Source organism: Copadichromis virginalis, linkage group LG9 (assembly GCF_057382275.1).
Source record: "Copadichromis virginalis isolate Kocher_CV1m ecotype Utaka linkage group LG9, C_Virginalis_male_GT1.1, whole genome shotgun sequence".
Taxonomy (NCBI): Eukaryota; Metazoa; Chordata; class Actinopteri; order Cichliformes; family Cichlidae; genus Copadichromis; species Copadichromis virginalis.
This window is the reverse complement of record NC_140626.1, coordinates 28,388,492-28,408,750: the sequence shown is the minus strand read 5'-3', so window position 1 is coordinate 28,408,750 and position 20,259 is coordinate 28,388,492. Positions and strand designations below refer to the sequence as shown.

The 20,259-nt window shown below is 38.2% G+C and overlaps 1 protein-coding gene and 1 long non-coding RNA gene across 3 annotated transcripts in view; one reads left to right on the top strand and one right to left on the bottom strand.

Moving 5' to 3' along the window:
• Window positions 1-20,259, top strand: part of cntnap2a (contactin associated protein 2a) — a 403,255-nt gene that overhangs the window by 221,203 nt on the left and 161,793 nt on the right. For both annotated transcript variants that reach the window (XM_085468615.1, XM_085468614.1), the window contains exons 8-9: window positions 3,924-4,067; window positions 5,443-5,704. In XM_085468615.1, coding sequence (XP_085324741.1) covers window positions 3,924-4,067; window positions 5,443-5,704 — 406 coding nt within the window. The remainder of the gene's footprint in view (window positions 1-3,923; window positions 4,068-5,442; window positions 5,705-20,259) is intronic.
• LOC146702094 (uncharacterized) lies at window positions 5,670-11,871 on the bottom strand. The gene is made up of 3 exons (XR_014922280.1): window positions 11,779-11,871; window positions 6,007-6,089; window positions 5,670-5,714 (listed from the first exon to the last, which is right to left on the bottom strand). It is a non-coding gene; the product is annotated as an uncharacterized LOC146702094 (long non-coding RNA).

Genomic DNA, 20,259 nt, shown 5'->3' with positions numbered 1-20,259 from the left:
ATACACCCAACTGACTTGAATTGACTGCATGAAGTACCTTGCAGTGTTTCATTCATTAACAGTTATGCCAGTGTGTATTTGGATTTTGGAGCTTAATGATTCTGGTTTAGGTGACATTTTGCAGAGAATGCCGCAATGTGAGCAGTTGTAAGCATGAAGTTGCATTTGTCTGTGTTTGCTTCCTTTCTTCACTTGCTGCCTTATGCCCTTGTGCTGTTTTCTAATTTGCAGCTGCATTTAAACTGCTCATCACAAGTGATCAGTACAGTAAAATAAAGCCACACAGGAAATTAGATATTGGTTTTACACTCAGCTATCATGCTACTCGATAAAATTGGCATAATGAACATCAGCTAATGAAATGCAACTCGCTCAGCTAATAATACCTATAACAGGAAACTGATTATGGGATACATACAAGTAAGAAATTTGTTTGTAATGTGAGAGTGCACATGCACGTGTGCAATTTTGAATACACACAAGGTTTTCAGGATGTGTATGTCTGTGTGTTTGTGTTTTTATTGATGTGGTTGTGTGTAAGTGTTTGACCTTTGCTAGGTATTGCTGATATGCCTGATCTATTCCACTGTTAAGTAGGATGCTGAGAAATGGGGCAGGACAAACCACAGTCCAATTAAAACTGAAGCTGTTGAATTAAGGGATCTGGAGGGAAATCTATACAACAAGGGTGTACCAGGAGGCTTTGTGTGCATGTGTGTGGTGTGTCTGTGGTGAACCTTAAATAGATTCTACCAATGTCATTGCCTGACTAAGTCTATCTACAGTTTGTGACCAGCTTTTAGTCAAGTGTACTACTGTACTCAGTACATTTAGTCTGCACACTCTATTTTGTGTGCATCTTTGTTTGTGTGTATGTGCGTCCTCTGCTCCCATTTAGGGCTGTAGACTAAATATCCGGGTGCATTTGTGTCTACCCTTGGCAGTAATTACTAAGGCTATTGGAGCGTCACCACAGATGCACACACAGCACAAGCAACAACACACATGCACACAAAAAGACAGACAGACACATCGACTGGTAATTGCACACTGCCCTCCATCATTTTGGCTTCCTTCAGGGCTCAGAGTTGTGTGTAAAATGGAAAAAAAAACGAACACATGTATAACTGTAGAACAAATATGAAACCCAGTTTACATTTTATCAGTCCTCTGTTCTTCAGTGCTTCCCATCAGGTGCCAGTTTATTAGCCCTCATCTTCACACCTGAATGCTCCTCTCAGCACATCTGTTCTCCCAAAAAGACCATGTTTCTCCTTTAATGCACAATATATATAATGTGCAGTGTTTCTTTACTCATAAAAAGTAATGTATTACACATTGCTCATTACTTTTCTTTAAAGTAATGCAGTACATTGCTTAATTTGTTACTTTCTCTCAGTTCCACAAATCCACAAATCATTACAAATCCCTATCCTAATTAGGCCAGACACACAATCTTTCTTTTAGTATTTAGAAATGCAAAGCCAACGACACAAAAATAAGATGAAAAAGAGCCTAAAAAGACTTCAAGGCCATGGTGATTGTACCTTAAGAACAGGTAGAAATGGAGGCCGCAAGCCTGACTGCTTATTACTGCTTTGGTTATATGTTGAAGTTCAGGGTCTGGCTGCTGGGCTGGTGTCAGTATTCACTCAGCTTTATAATCACTCTGGGGTTTTAGCTAGCTTTGTGTTAGCATGCTGTCTAGCAGACGTTTACAAAGAGCCAAAGTTCTGTTAGCAGCATAAAGCAATTGTTGTTGTCCTGGATACAGACTGCATCTCAGCTCATTGCATCCTTGTGTGCAATAAAAATAAAGTCCATATCTGCCCTCTACCATCCATTTTCCTCTTCCCGCACAAAGACAAAATTAGCTGATTGTAGCGGAAGTGCGGAGGAAGAAAACCTTTTCTTTCATATTAGTGAGTCTTGTTTTTCTGTTTGCCTAATATAGATAACTAAAGAACCTTCATAACACAAGTAACAACATTACTCTTCTTATATTGCGCTTTCCTATTCTATAAGAGCACCCTACACACCTGGTGTTTAAAAGAGGACCTGCAATATTTACACAACATAGTGTCACCAAATTTTCAAAAGTCATATTAGATAGAGAAGCTATGAGTCTCTCAAACAATGATTGTATCTTTATTTTTATTTATTTTTTTGTCATTGTAAAAAAGTTATTTATCTATTAATGGTACCATGAATGGAAAAACTAAAATATTTTTATACACTCTTTTTTTTCCCTATTCAGGCTCTCTACTAAAATAATGGCTCCTACATTCAAGTGCTTCCACTTTAATTTGAGCTTTATAGTAGGTCAATAATAAGTCAATAATAATGGTGGGCATGTGGTGGGGGAAGCTGAACGGCCAGATTAATTGGACACATACTATACAGATGAAGTCACAGTAATTATTTTATGTCTGTGTGAATATTGAGTGAAAAATGTGTTACAGTAAATGACTGCCAAAGTCGTTTACCCACAGGCATCATTGGACATATTGTATCATCCCTTGTGATGCTCTCTCGGGCCTATACTGAAGTCACCTTTGTTTTTGTTTGTTTATTTATCTTTTTTGCCTGTGGGGTCTCTTTGTATTTTGTCTGACTTTCAGCAAGCGGACTGCTGCTTCATCAGATTGAGATCTTGGGATGTTTCCAGGATTTTCTAAATGGGGTGAGACAGGAGGGACTGACAATAAAACAGAGGAGACCACAGGAAATCACAATATTTAATCAGAAATAAAATTAGTGTAGAAAATTCACACTTAAAAAAATTAGGCATGATTTTAAGGCTCGTGTGCTGCCCCGTGTTCAACCACGCATTTATTATATGAAATGTGGAGCTGCACAAGTTTTAGACATAATTTTTGGTTGAATAATTGTTTTTCAAATTAGGAAAAAAATATTTAGATTGCCTGCTTAAGTAACAATTATTGTATGAGTGCACAAGTTGTATAGTCAAGAGGTGTGCCATCTCATAGCTCCATTCTAGAAACATCCCAGCACTCAAAATGGGAGTTTTTACACCGTGCAGATGATTTTCCGATCTGCTTGTTTGCCTTTTTCTGTTATTTCCTTAAGACAAAAAACACCCTGAAAATCAACTACCTTTGATATCTTTCTGATAAACATTTACTATCACCATTTTTCCACTTCTGTGGTCACTTGATTATATACTGAGTCAATCTAAAGGTCAAAGCTCAACTCTTAATTAACTCTGAGCCATGTGTGAGCTCTTCTGTGCATGAACTAACACTGAAATGACAACCGACTGCCTTAGAAACTTTTAGTAACCAAGTGTCAAGCCAATTACTTTTGAGCCCCAGCAATTTAAAGGACCGTATCTAACAGTCTAAGTTTTTGCAATATTGATGTAACCTCAAAGTGCAGCTATGGCTTGGCACTTTAACGTAGTATTCATTATTTTCCTTCAAATCAAATATGCTTAGTCACAAAGCATGACGAACAAAAAGCATGTAACTGCCCAAATATAGTACTGGAATTTATACTGTCTTCTATATCTATCAGTGACTATCCTGACATTTTACGAACTAAACTGACTGATTTTTACAACATGAAAGTGTGTGTGAATGCTTTATGCCCCGCAGGTAAAACTGTTTGATTTAAACAAATTACTAGCACCAACCTAACCCATAAAATGTACATATTGAACATCAGATAATGAAATGCAAAGAGTTCAGGCAATAATACCTAAAACAGGAAATTGATTGTCCAATCCATCGAGGTAAGAAATTTGTTTGCAATGGGAATGTGCACACTTGTAAATCCATAAAAAGCAACCGGGAGGAGAAGCCTGAAAAGCTTATTAAAGAAAAATTAAAGGAATTCTTGCCATGCGTTTTTTTTCTCACTCTCTATCTCTTTTTAACTCTTTGCACTATGTCTCTCTGTAGTTGAGTTTTGGCGGGATGCCATACAGTGGAAAGCCAGTGGGAATAGGAAGGACAAACTTTAAAGGCTGCATGGAGAGCATCAACTACAATGGAGACAACATTACAGACCTGGCCCGCCGAAAGAAGCTCGACACCTCCAGCTTTGTAAGGAAAATGTGCAAAATATATGTCTAAACGTTTTGGAATAGCGCTTATAAAGGCAGCTGCCTGTTGAACATGCTCATTATTGTCACACTAACTCCATACTTGACCCGACTGTGGGGGCAGATTATTCAATGAACCAAAATGCTTGAACAGATTCATAATTAATCAGATACTACTGACCTGTCAGTGGCCCCTCCATGTGTGTCCTTGCTGTCTTTGCAAGTGTTGTTATCATGACTGCAATTTTACCATAACTTACAGTGGAAAGACAGGTTTTCACTGCATTGACTATTCAACAGTTTATTTTCAACATATCTCGATGGCACAAGATGCAGATTAAAGGCCTTGTTTCTTTTCATGAAATGCACCCTACTTTTTCAGACTGCAGGATGCACCTTCAGCACATTAACTGCCCTGCAGTCCTAAAAATTAGCTTCTGAAAAATCTGAGCCCTTTCTCAGGGGACGGCCAGTGTATCTGCTTTGATCCCTGTTGGACTGATTGAACAAATGGTGGGACTAATCAAGTTCATTCAAACCACACCTGTAATTCTCTCTGATGACTTCACACAGCCATTTATTTCTAATCAAAACAGATCTGCTCTTAGATTTTACACACACACACACACACACACACACACACACACACACACACACACACACAATCAGGAATCATCTATAGTTGGAAAGGCAGCTCAATGCTGTGTGCTTGCTAATGACTAGATTAAGAGCACAAGGTTGGAGAAATTCAATGATAATTAGTGCTTAAATACCACAATAGTGTTTGTTTTTCTGCAGCACATAAAATTCACCCAGGTTACTGTTTAACTCTGTTTCTCAGCACAGCAGTGCATTAGTTACTACTATTGCTCACAGCAGGGAGGATCTCCTGGTCAGCTGGATTCTAGTTTATATGTTCTGCTTTTTCCTGATAGATGGGTTTTCTTCAAGTGTTCCCACTTCTCCCAATAATTCAGAGACTTGCATATTAACTTAATTGGTGAATCTAAATTATACATAGTTGCTGATGTTAAATAAAGGTCAATAAAATTTTAGATAAAGTGATTAATAAGATGAAAATAGTTACATTTCAAAGACAGGTAGAGCTAGAAGAAAAAGATGAGTGTGTTCAAGCTTCATCAGTCTTTCAATCTCGCTTCAGTCACTAACATGTGAAAGTAATCACGCAGAAGTGAGATTAAAAGCAACAAAAGGGTGGTGAAGTACAAGATTTCCTTAAGTGTTTGAGGCATTTATTTCACAGGCAAGCTCCCTTAAAGGCATTAGCTCTGTTTTTGACTTCTCTGTTTAAAAACTAATTAATCTCCCGTTGTCCATCTTTGTTCTTTCTTTTTTCTAATTCTGTATGCTAACAGCGAAACCTGTCCTTCACCTGTGCGGAGACCCACACCTTCCCAGTCTTTTTCAACGCCACCAGTTTCCTGCAGTTGCCTGGTCGAGCCAATCATAACACGGTATCCGTGGGCTTCCAGTTTCGTACGTGGAACCCTCATGGCCTCCTCCTATTCAGCAATCTTGATGATGGCACTCTGGAGATCTCGCTTGAGGACGGCAAGGTTGCAGTTCACATCAATGTGACGAAAGCGGCCAAAAGCTACCGAGTAGATTTATCATCAGGTGGGTTTGCCTACATAAAAACATATCACATGTACGCTTACATTATATTTGCTATTGAACTATATGGAAAAACATTCATGTAGGAAACTCCTTCTAGGAAAAAGACTTGCCACTCAATGGCCGCATTGGTTATGCTTCTTGTGCAGTGTTTTTTTTTCTTTCAATGGACAGTAAATGAAAACTCTATAGAACCAATAATCAAGCCTGATTGCAACAAAATAAGTTTTAATAAGGTTTAAAGGTTTTTTTTTCTCTACAGCATACTAAAACAAAAATGTAATATGATGAGTAGATATACCTACCAACTCACAGCTGAGGTGGCTCATGTGTTTCCCACATCAGCTGTTGTTTTGCTCTTTGGGGACAGGAGCATGTGAGCGGTGTGCTATGAAGGCAAGGCAAGGCAAGTTTATTTGTATAGCACAATTCAACAACAAGGTGATTCAAAGTGCTTTACAGAGACATTAGAAACAAGAACAAATAAAAAGCATGATTTAAAATTGAATAAAACAAGCAAATAAACTAACTAACTAATTAACAAACAAACAAACAAACAAACAACAGTATATAAAATCAAAACAGATAAAATCAGAACAGTAGATAAAATCAGTAGTTAAATGTAAGTTTTGAAATTTAAGCTTAAAGTGTGGATTTGGTGCTTTATTCAAATGCAGCTGAGAACAGGTGAGTCTTCAACCTGGATTTAAATAAACTGAGTGTTTCAGCTGATCTGAGGCTTTCTGGGAATTTGTTCCAGATATAAGGAGCATAAAAGCTGAATGCAGCTTCTCCGTGTCTGGTTCTGACTCTGGGAACTGATAAAAGACCGGATCCAGATGACCTGAGGGATCTGGAAGGTTCATACTGGGTCAGGAGGTCATTGATGTATTTTGGTCCTAAACCATTCAGAGCTTTATAGACCAGCATCAGAACTTTAAAGTCTATCCTCTGACGGACAGGCAGCCAGTGTAAGGACCTCAGAGCTGGACTGATGTGGTCCACTTTTTTGGTCTTAGTGAGGACTCGAGCAGCAGAGTTCTGAATGAGCTGTAGTTGTCTGACTGATTTTTTAGGTAGACCTGTAAAGATGCTGTTACAGTAATCAAGCCTACTAAAGATGAATGCATGGACTAGTTTTTCCAGGTCCTGTTGAGACATCAGATCTTTTATCCTTGATATATTCTTGAGGTGATAGTAAGCTGACTTTGTTATTGTCTTAATGTGTTTTTCTAAGTTTACGTCTGCATCCATCACTACACCCAAATTTCTCGCCTGGTTTGTGGTTTTTAGATGTATAGATTGAAGTTCTCTGGTGACCTGTAATCGTTTTTCTTTGGCGCCAAAGACTATTACCTCAGTTTTGTTTTTGTTTAGCTGGAGAAAATTGTGGCACAACCAGTCATTGATTTCCTCAATGCATTTACCAAGAGCCTGTACAGGGCCTCGGTCTCCTGGTGACATTGTGATATATATTTGTGTGTCATCTGCATAGCTGTGATAGTTTATTTTGTTGTTGTTTATAATCTGTGCCAGTGGGAGCATGTAGATGTTAAACAGAAGAGGTCCCAAGATGGAACCAAGATGGAACCTTGGGGAACTCCACATGTGATACTTGTCTGCTCAGATGTGAAGTTACCTATTGATACAAAGTATTTCCTGTTTTCTACGTATGTTTTGAACCAGTTTAGTACAGTTCCTGAAAGACCTGTCCAGTTCTCCAGTCGTTTGAGTAATATGTTGTGGTCAACTGTATCAAATGCTGCACTGAGATCCAGTAAAACTAGGACTGACGTTTTTCCACTGTCTGTATTCAGACATATGTCATTAAACACTTTGGTCAGAGCGGTTTCAGTGCTGTGGTTCTGTCTAAAACCTGACTGGAAGGCATCGTAGCAATTATTCTGTTTTAAGAAGTAACTGAGCTGTTGAGAAACTGCTTTTTCAATGATCTTACTTAAAAACGGGAGATTTGAGATCGGCCTGTAGTTGTTCATTTGTGTCTTGTCAAGATTGTCCTTTTTCAGTATAGGTTTGACTACAGCAGTTTTTAGTGATTCTGGAAACACACCTGATAATAAAGAAAAGTTGACGATCTGCAACAGGTCTGACTCTAAAGTCTTTGAGACCTTTTTGAAAAAACTTGTTGGCAGGACATCTAAACAGCAGGAGGAGGAGTTCAGTTGACCTAAGATGTCCTCCAGGTCTTTGCTGTTAATAGGTTGAAACTGTTTCATGGTGTTTAAACAGTTTTTTGGTGGACACAGTACATATCCTGGATCTGCTGTTGATGTACCAATTGCTTGTCTAATTTTTTGGATTTTTTCAGTGAAGAATTTGGCAAAGTCATTGCAGGCCATGGTCGAATGAAGTTCAGCTGCCACTGACACAGGGGGGGGTTGTTAGCCTGTCAACTGTAGAAAATAAGACCCGAGCATTATGGCTGTTTTTAGTGATGATGTCAGAGAAGTAGGACCTCCTTGCATTCCTCAGTTGTAAATTATAATTGTGAAGTTTCTCTTTATAAATGTCATAATGAACCTGAAGGTTTGTTTTTCTCCATCTGCGCTCAGCTTTCCTACACTCTCTTTTTTCATTTTTCACCAGTGTGGAGTTTCTCCATGGAGACTTTTTCCTTCCAGAGATAACCTTCACCTTAATGGGAGCAATAGTGTCCATTACATTTAACATGTTAGCATTGAAGCTATTGACGAGCTCATTGACTGACCCTCTGGACAGGTCAAGTGTTAATGGGAAGACCTGGTTAAAAATTGCACTACTGTGTTCAGTGAAGATAAAACTGAAGCAAAAATTGATTCTTGAAATTTAATGTGCACGCTGCATGATTAATTGAATTCTGAACAGAAGTGAATCTGACTTTTTGTTCCATATTGGGAGCATTCAAACCAGCCCTAACATGAAGACAGTCCATGACAGACAGGTGTTTCGTAATTCCATTTCAGTATTTGATCTCTTGTTTTTTTGACAATTGCTTTGTGTGGTTTTAAACCCAACACTAACAGGCGAACCGGTGAGGACAGCAGTGGAACTGTTGTCTTTGTATTTTCTGTCATATAATCTACCAAAAGCACATGTTTGATTCAGTGAGATGTAAGTGCAGCTAATCCTCATTAGCCAAAAAGTTCAGGCTTTTTCTTGTTCTAAGCACTCTGTTTTGAACTGCTTATTACTATTGTTCTTGGCTCTGTGTGATATCGGTTGACTTGGGACATGGGAGGTTACTAAAATGGCTTAGTTTGAGACAGGGGATGAACGGGGGGGGGGTGTCGCATCAAGTTCCACTACAAGGTAATTAAGCGTGAGTTTGAAATGCTAATTTTCAAAGCCGCTCTTGTCGATTCCAAGAATAAAAATAATGAGCTGAAAATAAGAAAACTTGGTGCCCATTAAACTGATGCACATAAAGCTGGAAGTTATTATTAAGGTAGAAACAAAATAAGGTTCAAAATAATTTTAGCCATGATGCTATCATCTGTGGCTCTTTTTATTCCATTTATTTCATTCCCTTCCTACAACCTTTCTTGCCCCTCACCCCTTCCTCCCATACTCTTATTTCTTCCTTCCCCTTCTTTCTTTCTCCCTCTCTGTAGACACACTCATTTATTCTGTCCACTGCTGCTTTAATAGGCCATTATGCCCAGGGGTAGGGATTATTACAGAGTTACCCTCTAGGCTAATTGGGATTGAGCCTGCGATTACATCAGTATTACCAGAGTACATAGACACACAAACACATACCCGCACACGCAAACACATGCTCCCTCCTTTGATTCTGTTATTAGTATCTCTGAAAAAGAAAGCCAAACTGGCTTCTAGCTTCAATGACACAGTGGGAGCTCAGTAGACTTATAATGAAATGCTTAGTCCCTCTTAATGGCAAATATACTGGGGAGAGACGTGCAGATATGCACACATCGAGGAGCGAAACGAGAGTGAGAGAAAAGAGAGGCTTCTCACAGACACAACGCCATCCAGTTTTCCCACTGGGGATAATTTGTTTATGGAGCGTTTAAGTGACAGCTTATTCAGACATATACCTATTTCCAAACAGATAAGATAAATAAAGTATTTCTCATTTTCTCTGTTAGCTTGAAGGAAAAACACACAAGCACACAAATTCTTTCATTTGGAGCTTTTAACCCGAGTAACCTTTTAGCCATCTAAGACTGCAAATTCACCAATGATGGTTAATCACAGAAAGTGTTTTTTACTAAATCTCTGGTTTAGGCCAAATAATATGCCATTACATGAGTCAGAATAAGGCATGTGATTAATTCCTGTAAACAGAATTGAATCACATACTGTAAACTTTGAAATGTACAAAGCTGATTTCAACACGTCTGTTTATGGACACAAATATCTAATCAGCCAGTCGGATGGCAACAATTCAGCGCATTTAGGCACGTAGACATGGTGAAGTTCAAATTGATTATCACAATAGGGAAGAAGGGTAAATTATGTGTCTTTAAATGTGGCATTGTTGTTTGTGCCAGATGGGCTGCTCAGAATATTTCAGAAACTGCTGATCCACTGGGATTTTCCAACATTACCATCTCTAGGGTTGAAAGAGACTGGTCTGAAAAAGAGAAAATATCCAGTGAGTTCTCTGGGCAAAAATACTTTGTTGATGACAGCGGTCAGAGGAGAATGGACAGATTGCTTCAACTGATAGGAAGGCAGCAGAAACTAATCACTCGTTATAACGTATAAGGTATGCATGAGAGCATCTCGAACCTTGAAGCACATGGGCTAAAGCAACAGAAGACCAGATCAGGGACTAATACTGGAAGCTAAAAACAAAAAACTGAGTTCATGCGAGCTGGACAGTAATGCTGGCTGTTCTGATGAGTCCTGATTTCTGCTGCAGCATTTGGGGGGCAAGGTCAAAATTAGGTGTGAACAACATGAAATCTTGAATCCCTTGTGCCATGTATTAAGACTTCAGGCTGCTGGTCATGTAATTGTGCAGTGGATATTTTCTTGGCACTCTTGCACTATGTCATGAAGCTCAAGTCATCTTAAACAGCTTTCATAGAGATGAAATTTAAGTCACTGTACTCAAATGACCTCCACAGTCACTAGATCTGCACCTTTGGGATGTGGTGGAACAAGAAATTCACATCCATAGATGAGCAGCAGACAAATTCACAGCAACTACTGCATGTGATGCTTAAAAGTATATGGCGTTCCAAGCATTTCCTTTTTTGCCCCCAGAAACATATTCTTTAAAGCTCCATTAAGCAGTTTGTTTCGTCAAATGAAATGAAATGCTGTAAAGATAGTGTTATTGAAAGCTAGAATTAGAGGAAGGTCTGTAATAAGCCAGTTAGACTGAGACTTTTTCTTCCCCCCCCCCCCCCCCCCCCCCTCCCCCCCTCAGGAGCCATTGGATCAGACCGCAGCAAGAATGCAAACCAATGTTAGACATTTACATAACGATAAATATTATGATTCTCAATAGAAGGCCCATGCCAGTCTGTTTTTACTCTAAATGTGTCATTAATGACAGACAGTTGTTCCACATGTTCATATATATAATACTTTATCTAGGAGAACACGTTTGGGCTCACTGAGGTTGTGATTGAGGCCACTTTTCTTTTTTTGCCTAATGTACTTTTAGGTGCAACCTGGTAATTATCTTCTGTTCTCTGACAAAACGTCTGTCATTTCATCCATTTATCTCTCAGTCAGGCAGATAAAGAGTAAAACAAAAGGGCACACGAAGCTTTTGGGAGAACACTCCAGGTGAGACTGTGGGAATCCTTTGAATAATGTTTTTGTGAGCGTGTTTATATCTAGTCGATTCTCTAATTTTCCCATGACTTTCCCACACACTCATTAACTCTGTTGTTGTTTCTTTTACTCTCATCACTCATTTATTGGAACAAAATAACAGTTTTGTTAGAGTGTAGCTGCAAATTGTTGTGTTAATGACCATGCAGCAGGACCAAAGCATGTTTGGTATATCCAAACTAAAATTAAAGTTCTATTTTCTCATTTACCAACCATGAAAATTTCCAATAAACCAAAGCCAATGAAAGAGGATCTCTTTGTACCTGTAGCTGGTAGGTGGCAGGTATTTGAGTATATGTGTTGAAGACGCTTTCCTCTGATCACCTCTTGATTAAATATTGAATTATTAGGCACCAGCATTGTTTCCATGGAAACAATACTCACTGTCTCCACTGCTTTTGCACGGACCAAGAAATCTAATTTCCTATGAGATTCCTGTGATACATAGTGAGGAAATATATTTTATACTCCTGTTTAGCTGTCAAAGAAGAAAAAACATTAAAATAGTGGTAATTAATCTTATTGAATTAAACATCCCACTACATCGTGAAGAAAATATGACTCTATTTATAGACTATAGCACTCTGCATTGTAGACCTCCATATTTTACTTTAGACTGAGACAAGTAACAAGAGGCATGAATGCATGTGGGAAGGCCAAAAAATGTTATTTATAATAAGAATTATCAGTAGATTTGTACATTTCCAAAATAGTTAATAGCCTACAAATCATCAGTAATGTTATCATATATGTTTTAAAAGCTACTTTCAGCTGCTCACTTATATACAAGCGGTTGCCACATCTCCGTATGTTTGATTTGTGACTTGCACCAGGGATCTTTGTTAGACAATTGTGTACACCACTATACATTTGCCTAACAAATGTAGCTCAGGACGTAGATCACCTATTAATCACAAGGTTAATGGTTCCATCCCTGGCTCCTCCAACCTGCATGACAAAGTGGCTTTAACTAAGATACCTTGCACTACATTTACCCCGATCCATTGAAGTCTTGGCATGTAAACATTAGGTTAAAAAGTGCTTAAGCATTGAAAAAGAAAGAAAAAGCATTTCTATAAATGTGCGTGTGTGAATTGAATAATCAAGGCTTGTATTGAGTGAGTTCTTAAAGTAATTAGAAGTGCTATATAAGTACCAGTCCATTTATCCCTACACTTTGGAGGTACATTTTGTGGCTGAAAACCTACCAGTTAGTGAAAATGAAAAATTCTGAATGATTATTTATGCCAGTGCCGCTCCACCTGCCTTTTAAACACTACTTAAAACATGTATTATTAGTGCCAGAATAAACTTTTATGACAGCCTATGTATAAGTACTGTTTTATTAACTTTAATTAAAGTAATTTACTAACTAATTAATTTGAAAATTTCTAGCAATAGTTATTAACATCACCCAATGTAATATCAGAGTCCAGCATTTTAACCTTTTTTTTCTGTTAGATATTTTTGCACATGCTTTATGCAGTGTTTTATTTCTCAGGTTTATAAATGGTTAATGTTATGCAAACAACTTTTTCATCTGCTTTCCTTTCCCCTACTCATTTTTTTTTTCATTTATTGACTCTTCTCCTCATTATTTTTGTAAATCAGCGTATTTGCTTGCATTATTTATACAATTAGGGAACTATATCTTCCCACAGAATCATTCTCTGTCAGAGGTAAGCCTCGCTGCAAAATTGGACAAAGCCAGAGGCAGCAGAAACTATTTGATTCAGCGTCCTCCAAAGTTTAAATATTTTGCCATTTTAAAATTCTGCATGTGCGTATGTACTTGCATTCATACTTCATACCCATCAACTCGGCAAGAAGTCATAAAATCATTTCTTTTGAGATGCAGAATTGCCATCAGTCACACATGAGGTTACTTGCACAGTCCGAACAGGAAGCATAGAGCATTACAATAATGGAAAGGCCTGAGGCACACATTTGAGGGGAAAAAAACACAGTACAGCCACCCACCGATTATAATGTTATATTGTTTCATTCCCCCAGAATGTGTGTGTGTGTGTCCATGTCCAAATGCATTTGTATTTGTATGTATATATGTGTGCATAGCCAAAGCTTAATATGTCATAGTCTGGAGCTTTGTTTGGTTGGTATATTGCCATCTGGGAGGACGTGCAAAGCTCTTTGAATTACCTTGGAGGGCTGAATATTTAGGAGTGGAGGAGATGGGTGGTAGTGGGGAGGAGGGGGGTTAAAATTCATGAGTGCCAGAGGGTCCCATAAATTCATAGCAGACAAAATTCATTTATAGTGTACATACAGGATCAATATGTAATAGAAACAGGGTAAAAAAAAAAAAAAAAAAAAGAAGAGGAGAGGAGAGACCTTTGACTCTTAACAAACCCTTTATTGGTTCAATTTTTCATTTACAACAAGAAAATATTAAATTGAAGCTTAACATGGATCTACAACACGCACACAAATAAATAAATAAACAAAAATATATACATGCATGCATAAATGGTATATTGCATGATTTATTTTGCGTGGAATATGACATTAAGAATCCTTTTTTCACAGTTTTATTGCACAGGACAGCACTGACTCCCCAACCATAAACATATGTTTTAATGTCTGACACTATTTTACGATACACAAATTTTATTTTAAGACCTGAAGCCACCAACTGGGCGATATTGGAAAAAAAATCTCATTACATTTTTTTTTTTAATATCAGTCGATACCATCATTAATCAGGATAAGAATCAAATAAGTTTTTCTGACAAGCTTTAAGGTTCCATTTTACTATCAATTGAAGTTATGAGGTTACCTAAACATTTCATCTGCGCCCCATTCTACTGTAGGAATGTTTGTTGTACTTTTCTGTTTCACTCTGCAAGCAAAGGCCTGTCACATTTTGACCAGTTGACCACCATAGTGCCAGTTTCAACATCAGCATATGCAGACAAGCTCACTGTGCTTATTACTACACTCGCAAAGGTCAACCCTGCAAGACCATGCCTGAGTTGAATAAGAAGAGATCATTTGTAGGAACTGAATACGATTTATTGAGATAGAGAACTTAATGTATTTGGCAATTAGACTCCGATTACTCATCACGTGTGACCGTAGGGAACATGCTTTTTTTTGCAGTACTAGAATAAAGTGTAATTGCACATCCACTACAGCATCAACATCAACTGGTTAAAGTGGGTCAAAAAATGTTTATAGTTTGAATAAAGATTTTTTTTTTTTTTAATTTCAGGAAATTGATGCACGTTAAATGTAGCAGTAGTAGTAGTTTAGAGAGGGGGCGTAACAGAAAATAATTGAGAAGCACTGACTTATACCAAGAGTACAAGCTTTACTAAAACCAAAGGACTTTAATTTTTAAAAAAAGATAAAGATTAACTCCATGAAATGACTTTTCCTGGTAAATAGAAAGAAAAAAAATGTTTGCAGGAAATCCATCAACCGACCACAGCTGAGCTGCTGAACTGCTGCCGACATTTCATCAAAAGAGATGGTGGTCTCCAGTGAAGCAGGCTGCTTCACCCACTCGAGACGAAGGCCCAATATCTTAGCCAAACAGTCCACATCACAGTTGTCAGCACTAAAGCTTGAGTGCAACTCTGCAGCAAGCTTTCTCAACCCTCAAGAGTCAGATGTTAGAGACCCATCTGAGAGCTTGAGGTGCAGCATTTGATTGAACTTTTTTCTCCAACTTAAAAAAATATGGGTTGGAGCTTTATTTTATAGTAGGGATGCGAGTTCTAATTAAAGACCCTTTCGCTTTTTCTTGGAGAAACCGACCTAAAGCCTTCCTCCCATTATCCATCCCAAGCACTGTTATTATTGTCTGTCCCATTAATAATTGTGTCTGTCTTCTTTAACCCTAATGTCCCTTTCTACATCCGCAAGGCAATTCTTTTCAATAGCTGTTATGACTGTAGTGTATTCTTTGCAAAAGAAAAGTCTCATTTACAAGACCTGTTTCAGACAGTATAATAAAATGACAACATTAAAAAGAAACAATAAAATTATGCTCTATTTAACCTATTATTGTATTTTTGATCAATTACAAAGATAAATTGCATCACGCCTAACTGCCCTCACACTGCCCTCAGAGACTTTTAGGTATGTATAATGTAGGATAGAGTTTCCGCCACACATCTGTGAAATTAATTTCATCAGTGGTGGTCAGAAGGGAGGCTGAAGGTGGGTGATCTTCCTCTATATTCCTATCAGCTGTAGAATAGGTGGTAAAATTCCAGTCCCGTACGTACCACTACAACTGAGCTACTGTAATACTCCTTTCATTTGTCACTTAGGTTGTGAAATTACACTACACAGTCAGTACCAGAGCTCTGAGCATTTATGAATGAACATTTATGAATAAAAATAATATATCCCTGATTGGTGCTTCCACTACTTGGAACCTACTCTGCTCCACTTCACACATTGAAATGTTTGTTAAATGAAGGTGCTGAGAAAATAAAACTGCTACTTGCACTCTAGGATTACTGGCTTGACTAAGAAAACACTGCCCCCTTGAACTCATTCCCCATTCAGCTTCATTATCCACAGAGCTGTGTGCTTCCTGTAAAAGGACCACATCAATGTTTTTATTTCTACTAGGCTCAGTGGGCAGTTCTGGCCTTTCTCTATCCCTACTTTCATTGATGTTCAATGTTCCCACTATTAAAACCACCTTACAAAGCAGAAAGAATAGGGGAGAAAGAGGACACTGATTCCCTTCCTAAGGAAGACCTCCTCCTGTGCGCCAGCCATTTCATTATCTTACCTTAGATTAGTTTCCCCTCATTTTTCCTTGCTTCTTTCATTTGTCTTTCTGAGATGGTCCACTGTTTCTTCATTGTGAAGCTTAACAGTTGTTGGGGTAGCAGTTGTGACCTTCACCTTTTTGTGCTGCATATTTTGTGGGTTTTTGTTAACTGGGGGGTGGCCACTAACCGGAAGGTTGGTGGTTCAATCCCAGTCTGCTCCAGTGTGCATGCCAAATATGCGTATGCAGTCTGCATGTCCATATTTGTATGCAGACTTGGGCAAGATACTAACCCCATGTTTCCCTCCGATACATCCATCGGAGTATGAATGCTTGTAGAAACAGCTTAGAAACTTAGAAACAGCTTAGAAAAAAGTGCTTGTGTGAATGAGTGAATGTACAAGTTCTGTAAAGTGCTTTGAGTGCTTAGATTGAGTAGAAAAGGGTCATTCAGGTACGTGAACACCTGTTAGCAAATTTTCAAAGCGGATCAGCCTGTTTTCATTATGGATGAAGCAGGAAACCCAGACATAGTGATGTATGTTTAAGACATCAATAAAGGCAAAATACCAACAACAAATCATCGAAGGTCACCCCTCTCTAAACAAAAAGAAAAATCAACAGCCTTGTTCATCTGAGAGCTGTAAGTGATGTCTTCACGGCCAGCCTGTTTTCCTACAGCCAAAAGAACCTGCTCTACAGTAAACTGTGGGGCACTCATCACTCCAACCCCGTGTCTAATTGACAGGGAAGGAGAACCCACACTAGGGAGGTATGCCGTGGCTCAAAAGAAAACAAATGATTAACTAAGTTTTGTTCACCCAACACAAATCAATGAAATAAACTTCTCTTACCTTTTCATCAAGGACAAGATGTAAAGAAAGAAAAAAAACACACAGTCAAGAACTCAGCAGCTCCTCACAATCATCCGCCACCTTCACACACTCGCTCACTCACCTTCCCAGCATGCAGCGCAGTAGGGAGAGGAGGTAGGTGACTTGCCCTAGTCTCCAAATGATTTATTGCACACAACATTCCATTCAATTCAGTTTTATTTATAAAGAGCCAAATCACAACAACAGTTGCATCAAGGTGTTTTATATTGTCAGGTGAAGACCCTACCATAATTCAAGAAAAACAGAGAAAACTCCAACAGTCATATGACCTATGAGCAAGCACCTTTGCGCCAGCAGAAAGGAAGTACGCTCTCTCTTTTTAGTCCCTGTTAGTATGGTCAGTTGCTGCAGGATTGTGTATCAAGTGTAGGCTTTCCAGGGAGTTTTAAGTCCATCCTGACAACAACGAATTGCAGCAGTCCAGCCTAGAAGTAATAAATGCATAAACTAGTTTTTCAGCATCACTCTAAGACAGGATGTTTCAAATTTTGGAGATATTACACAAATGGACGAAAGCAGTCCTACATATCTGTTCAATGTGCATACTAAAGGACTTAGCCTGATCAAAAATGACCCCAAGATTCCTCACAGTGTTACTGGAGGCCAGGGTAAGCATCTGGATAAATACTGCATTTCTAAGATTTTTAGGGCCGAATGCAATAACTTCACTTTCATCTGAATTTTGAAGCAGGAAATCTGAGGTCATCCAGGTCTTTATGTCTTTAAGACATCCCTGCAGTTTTATTAATTGGTGTGTGTTTTCTGGCTTCATGGATAGATAAAGCTGGGTGTCATCTGCAGAGCAGTGAAAGTGTATGCTATGCTTTCTAATGATACTGTCTAAGGAAGGCATGTATAATATAAACACAATTGGTCCTAGCATGGAACCCTGTGGAACTCCATAATTAACCTTAGTGTGTCAAGAGGACTCTCCGTTTACATGAATAAATTGGAGTCTATTACATAGATATGAATCAAATTTCAAATGAACTTTTGATTTGAGGCTTTCTTTGTCGTAGGCGCTACAGTATCTAGAGTTGTAAGCAGTGAAGAAGTAAAAATATTAACAAGATAATCAACCTCTGTGGGAATAGTGTTCAGGTAGCTGTGCTGCACTGTGTTTGCACAGAGCATGAAGAAGATAACAGTGGATGGATTATATCCTTAAACTTGGTTACAGAAAGACATCTGCTGTCATGAAATCTATTCCCCACTTCTGTGTAATCCATTATTGTAACCAGACAAAAGAGGGTAAAACTAGGAAATACTGGTAAACATTCCCTTTCTATGCCATATATCAGGGGAAGATCTAGAGTGTGATTAAAGTGATGGGTGGGTTCTTTTACATTCTGAAAGAAGCCAGTTGAGTCTAATAATAGATTTAAAATGTGTTGAGGCTGTCATTTTTGCTATCTACATGGATGTTTAAATCACCCACAATAATTATTTTATCTGAGGTCAGCACTGATTTTGATAAAAAGTCTGAGCATCCAAACAGAAACTCTGAGTATGGCTCAGGTAAATGATAGCAACAAATGAAACTGCTTTTTGAGTTTTCCAGCTAGGGTGGACAAGGCTAAGCATCGCGTTTTAAAATGAATTAAAACTCAGTCTGGTTGTTGAGCTGGAGTGGGAGATTGCTGCCACACCACCCCACCACGCCCAATGCTTCGGGGATGCTGACAATTGGTATAACTCTGGGGTGTTGGTTAATTTAAATTATTCATGTACTGACAGGGACTTAGGAGTGACAGACCTAATGTTTAATAATGCAAATTTTACTGTTTTACTCTTTAAAGTTGTGGATACAACATTGGTCTTTCTTTGAGTTTTTTTGTATTTAAATGATTTTCTGCTGATTTTTCTGTCACAAACTAAACATTTGACACAAAGAGCAGGAAAGTGCGGGAGGGACAGGTGAAGAGGCCATGCTGCTAGTGAGTTGGCTACAAGCTGTGCTAAGCTAAGCTAGCAAATACCTAAAGAGAGGGCATGCTGTGAATATAATTAGCGAGTGAATCAACACAGATTGTGCTTTGGACAAATTACACTCTCTGAGCTTACACTATGAAATCAGACATTATCTATAAGTGTTTAATTAAATTGGCTACTCAGATAAGCTACACAAAAACACCACTGTGTGTTGTACTGTAAGAGGAAGTGATACTCTACTGCAGAGAGAGCCAACACCAAGTCTTCCTTAGATGATTAAGATTGAGGAAAAATAAACAGGCAACCATAAAATTATGTTGTCCTTATTGTTTGTTTCATTCATTTGTTTTGTTTTGTTTGTTGTCTACAGTTATAACTATTATTACTCTTGTTATGTGTATAATCAGTCTCTACATGAGCTAATCGCTATCTTTAAGAATTGCTCACCATTTTCCTGAGTCAGGTTAGGATCCTCTAAAACATATCGCAGCTTCCTATTTGTAGTTTTACAGCTCATATAATGCAACTTAGACATTTAAGAGGCCAGTGTCCTTTTAATTTATTTACCCACTTATAAGAGCACATACAAAAAGAAACAGTAGGCATTTGCATATAGTTTTACACACGACACATTAATTGTGTCTATTTATTAGCTAGAAAGTGCATCACTGCTGTCTAGTTATTTTTCTCATTCAGTTTAAAAGCTACGTTTAAAAATAATTTATTCAATTTGGCCCTTGTGAAAAGAAAGAGCAGTACAAGACATTATCATGAACTCCTGGCATGGACATGACTTCTGAATTATTATTTTCTGATTCTTTTTTTTTTTTTTATCATATTTGTATTTTGACAGGAATACAATATGTGCACAATTACCAAACACAAACACAAATACAGTATGCACACTTTTAAAGCTTGGAGGCTATTGCTGCTAGTTTGCCAAAACTGGTTTTTGAAACTTTGTGATAACTATTATCCCAGCTGTGTGGCGTTGTTTGTCTATCCACTTGTCTGTGCACTGGCTTGGCACTTTCTCCTTTACAAGATTTCTTTTTGTGCTTCACTGTTGGAGCGCATGTCTCTCTCTCTGTCTGGCACAACTGCAGTCAGAGTAACTGTGTGAATAATGGAAGACTTCTCATGATCAGGCAGTTCTCTAAAAG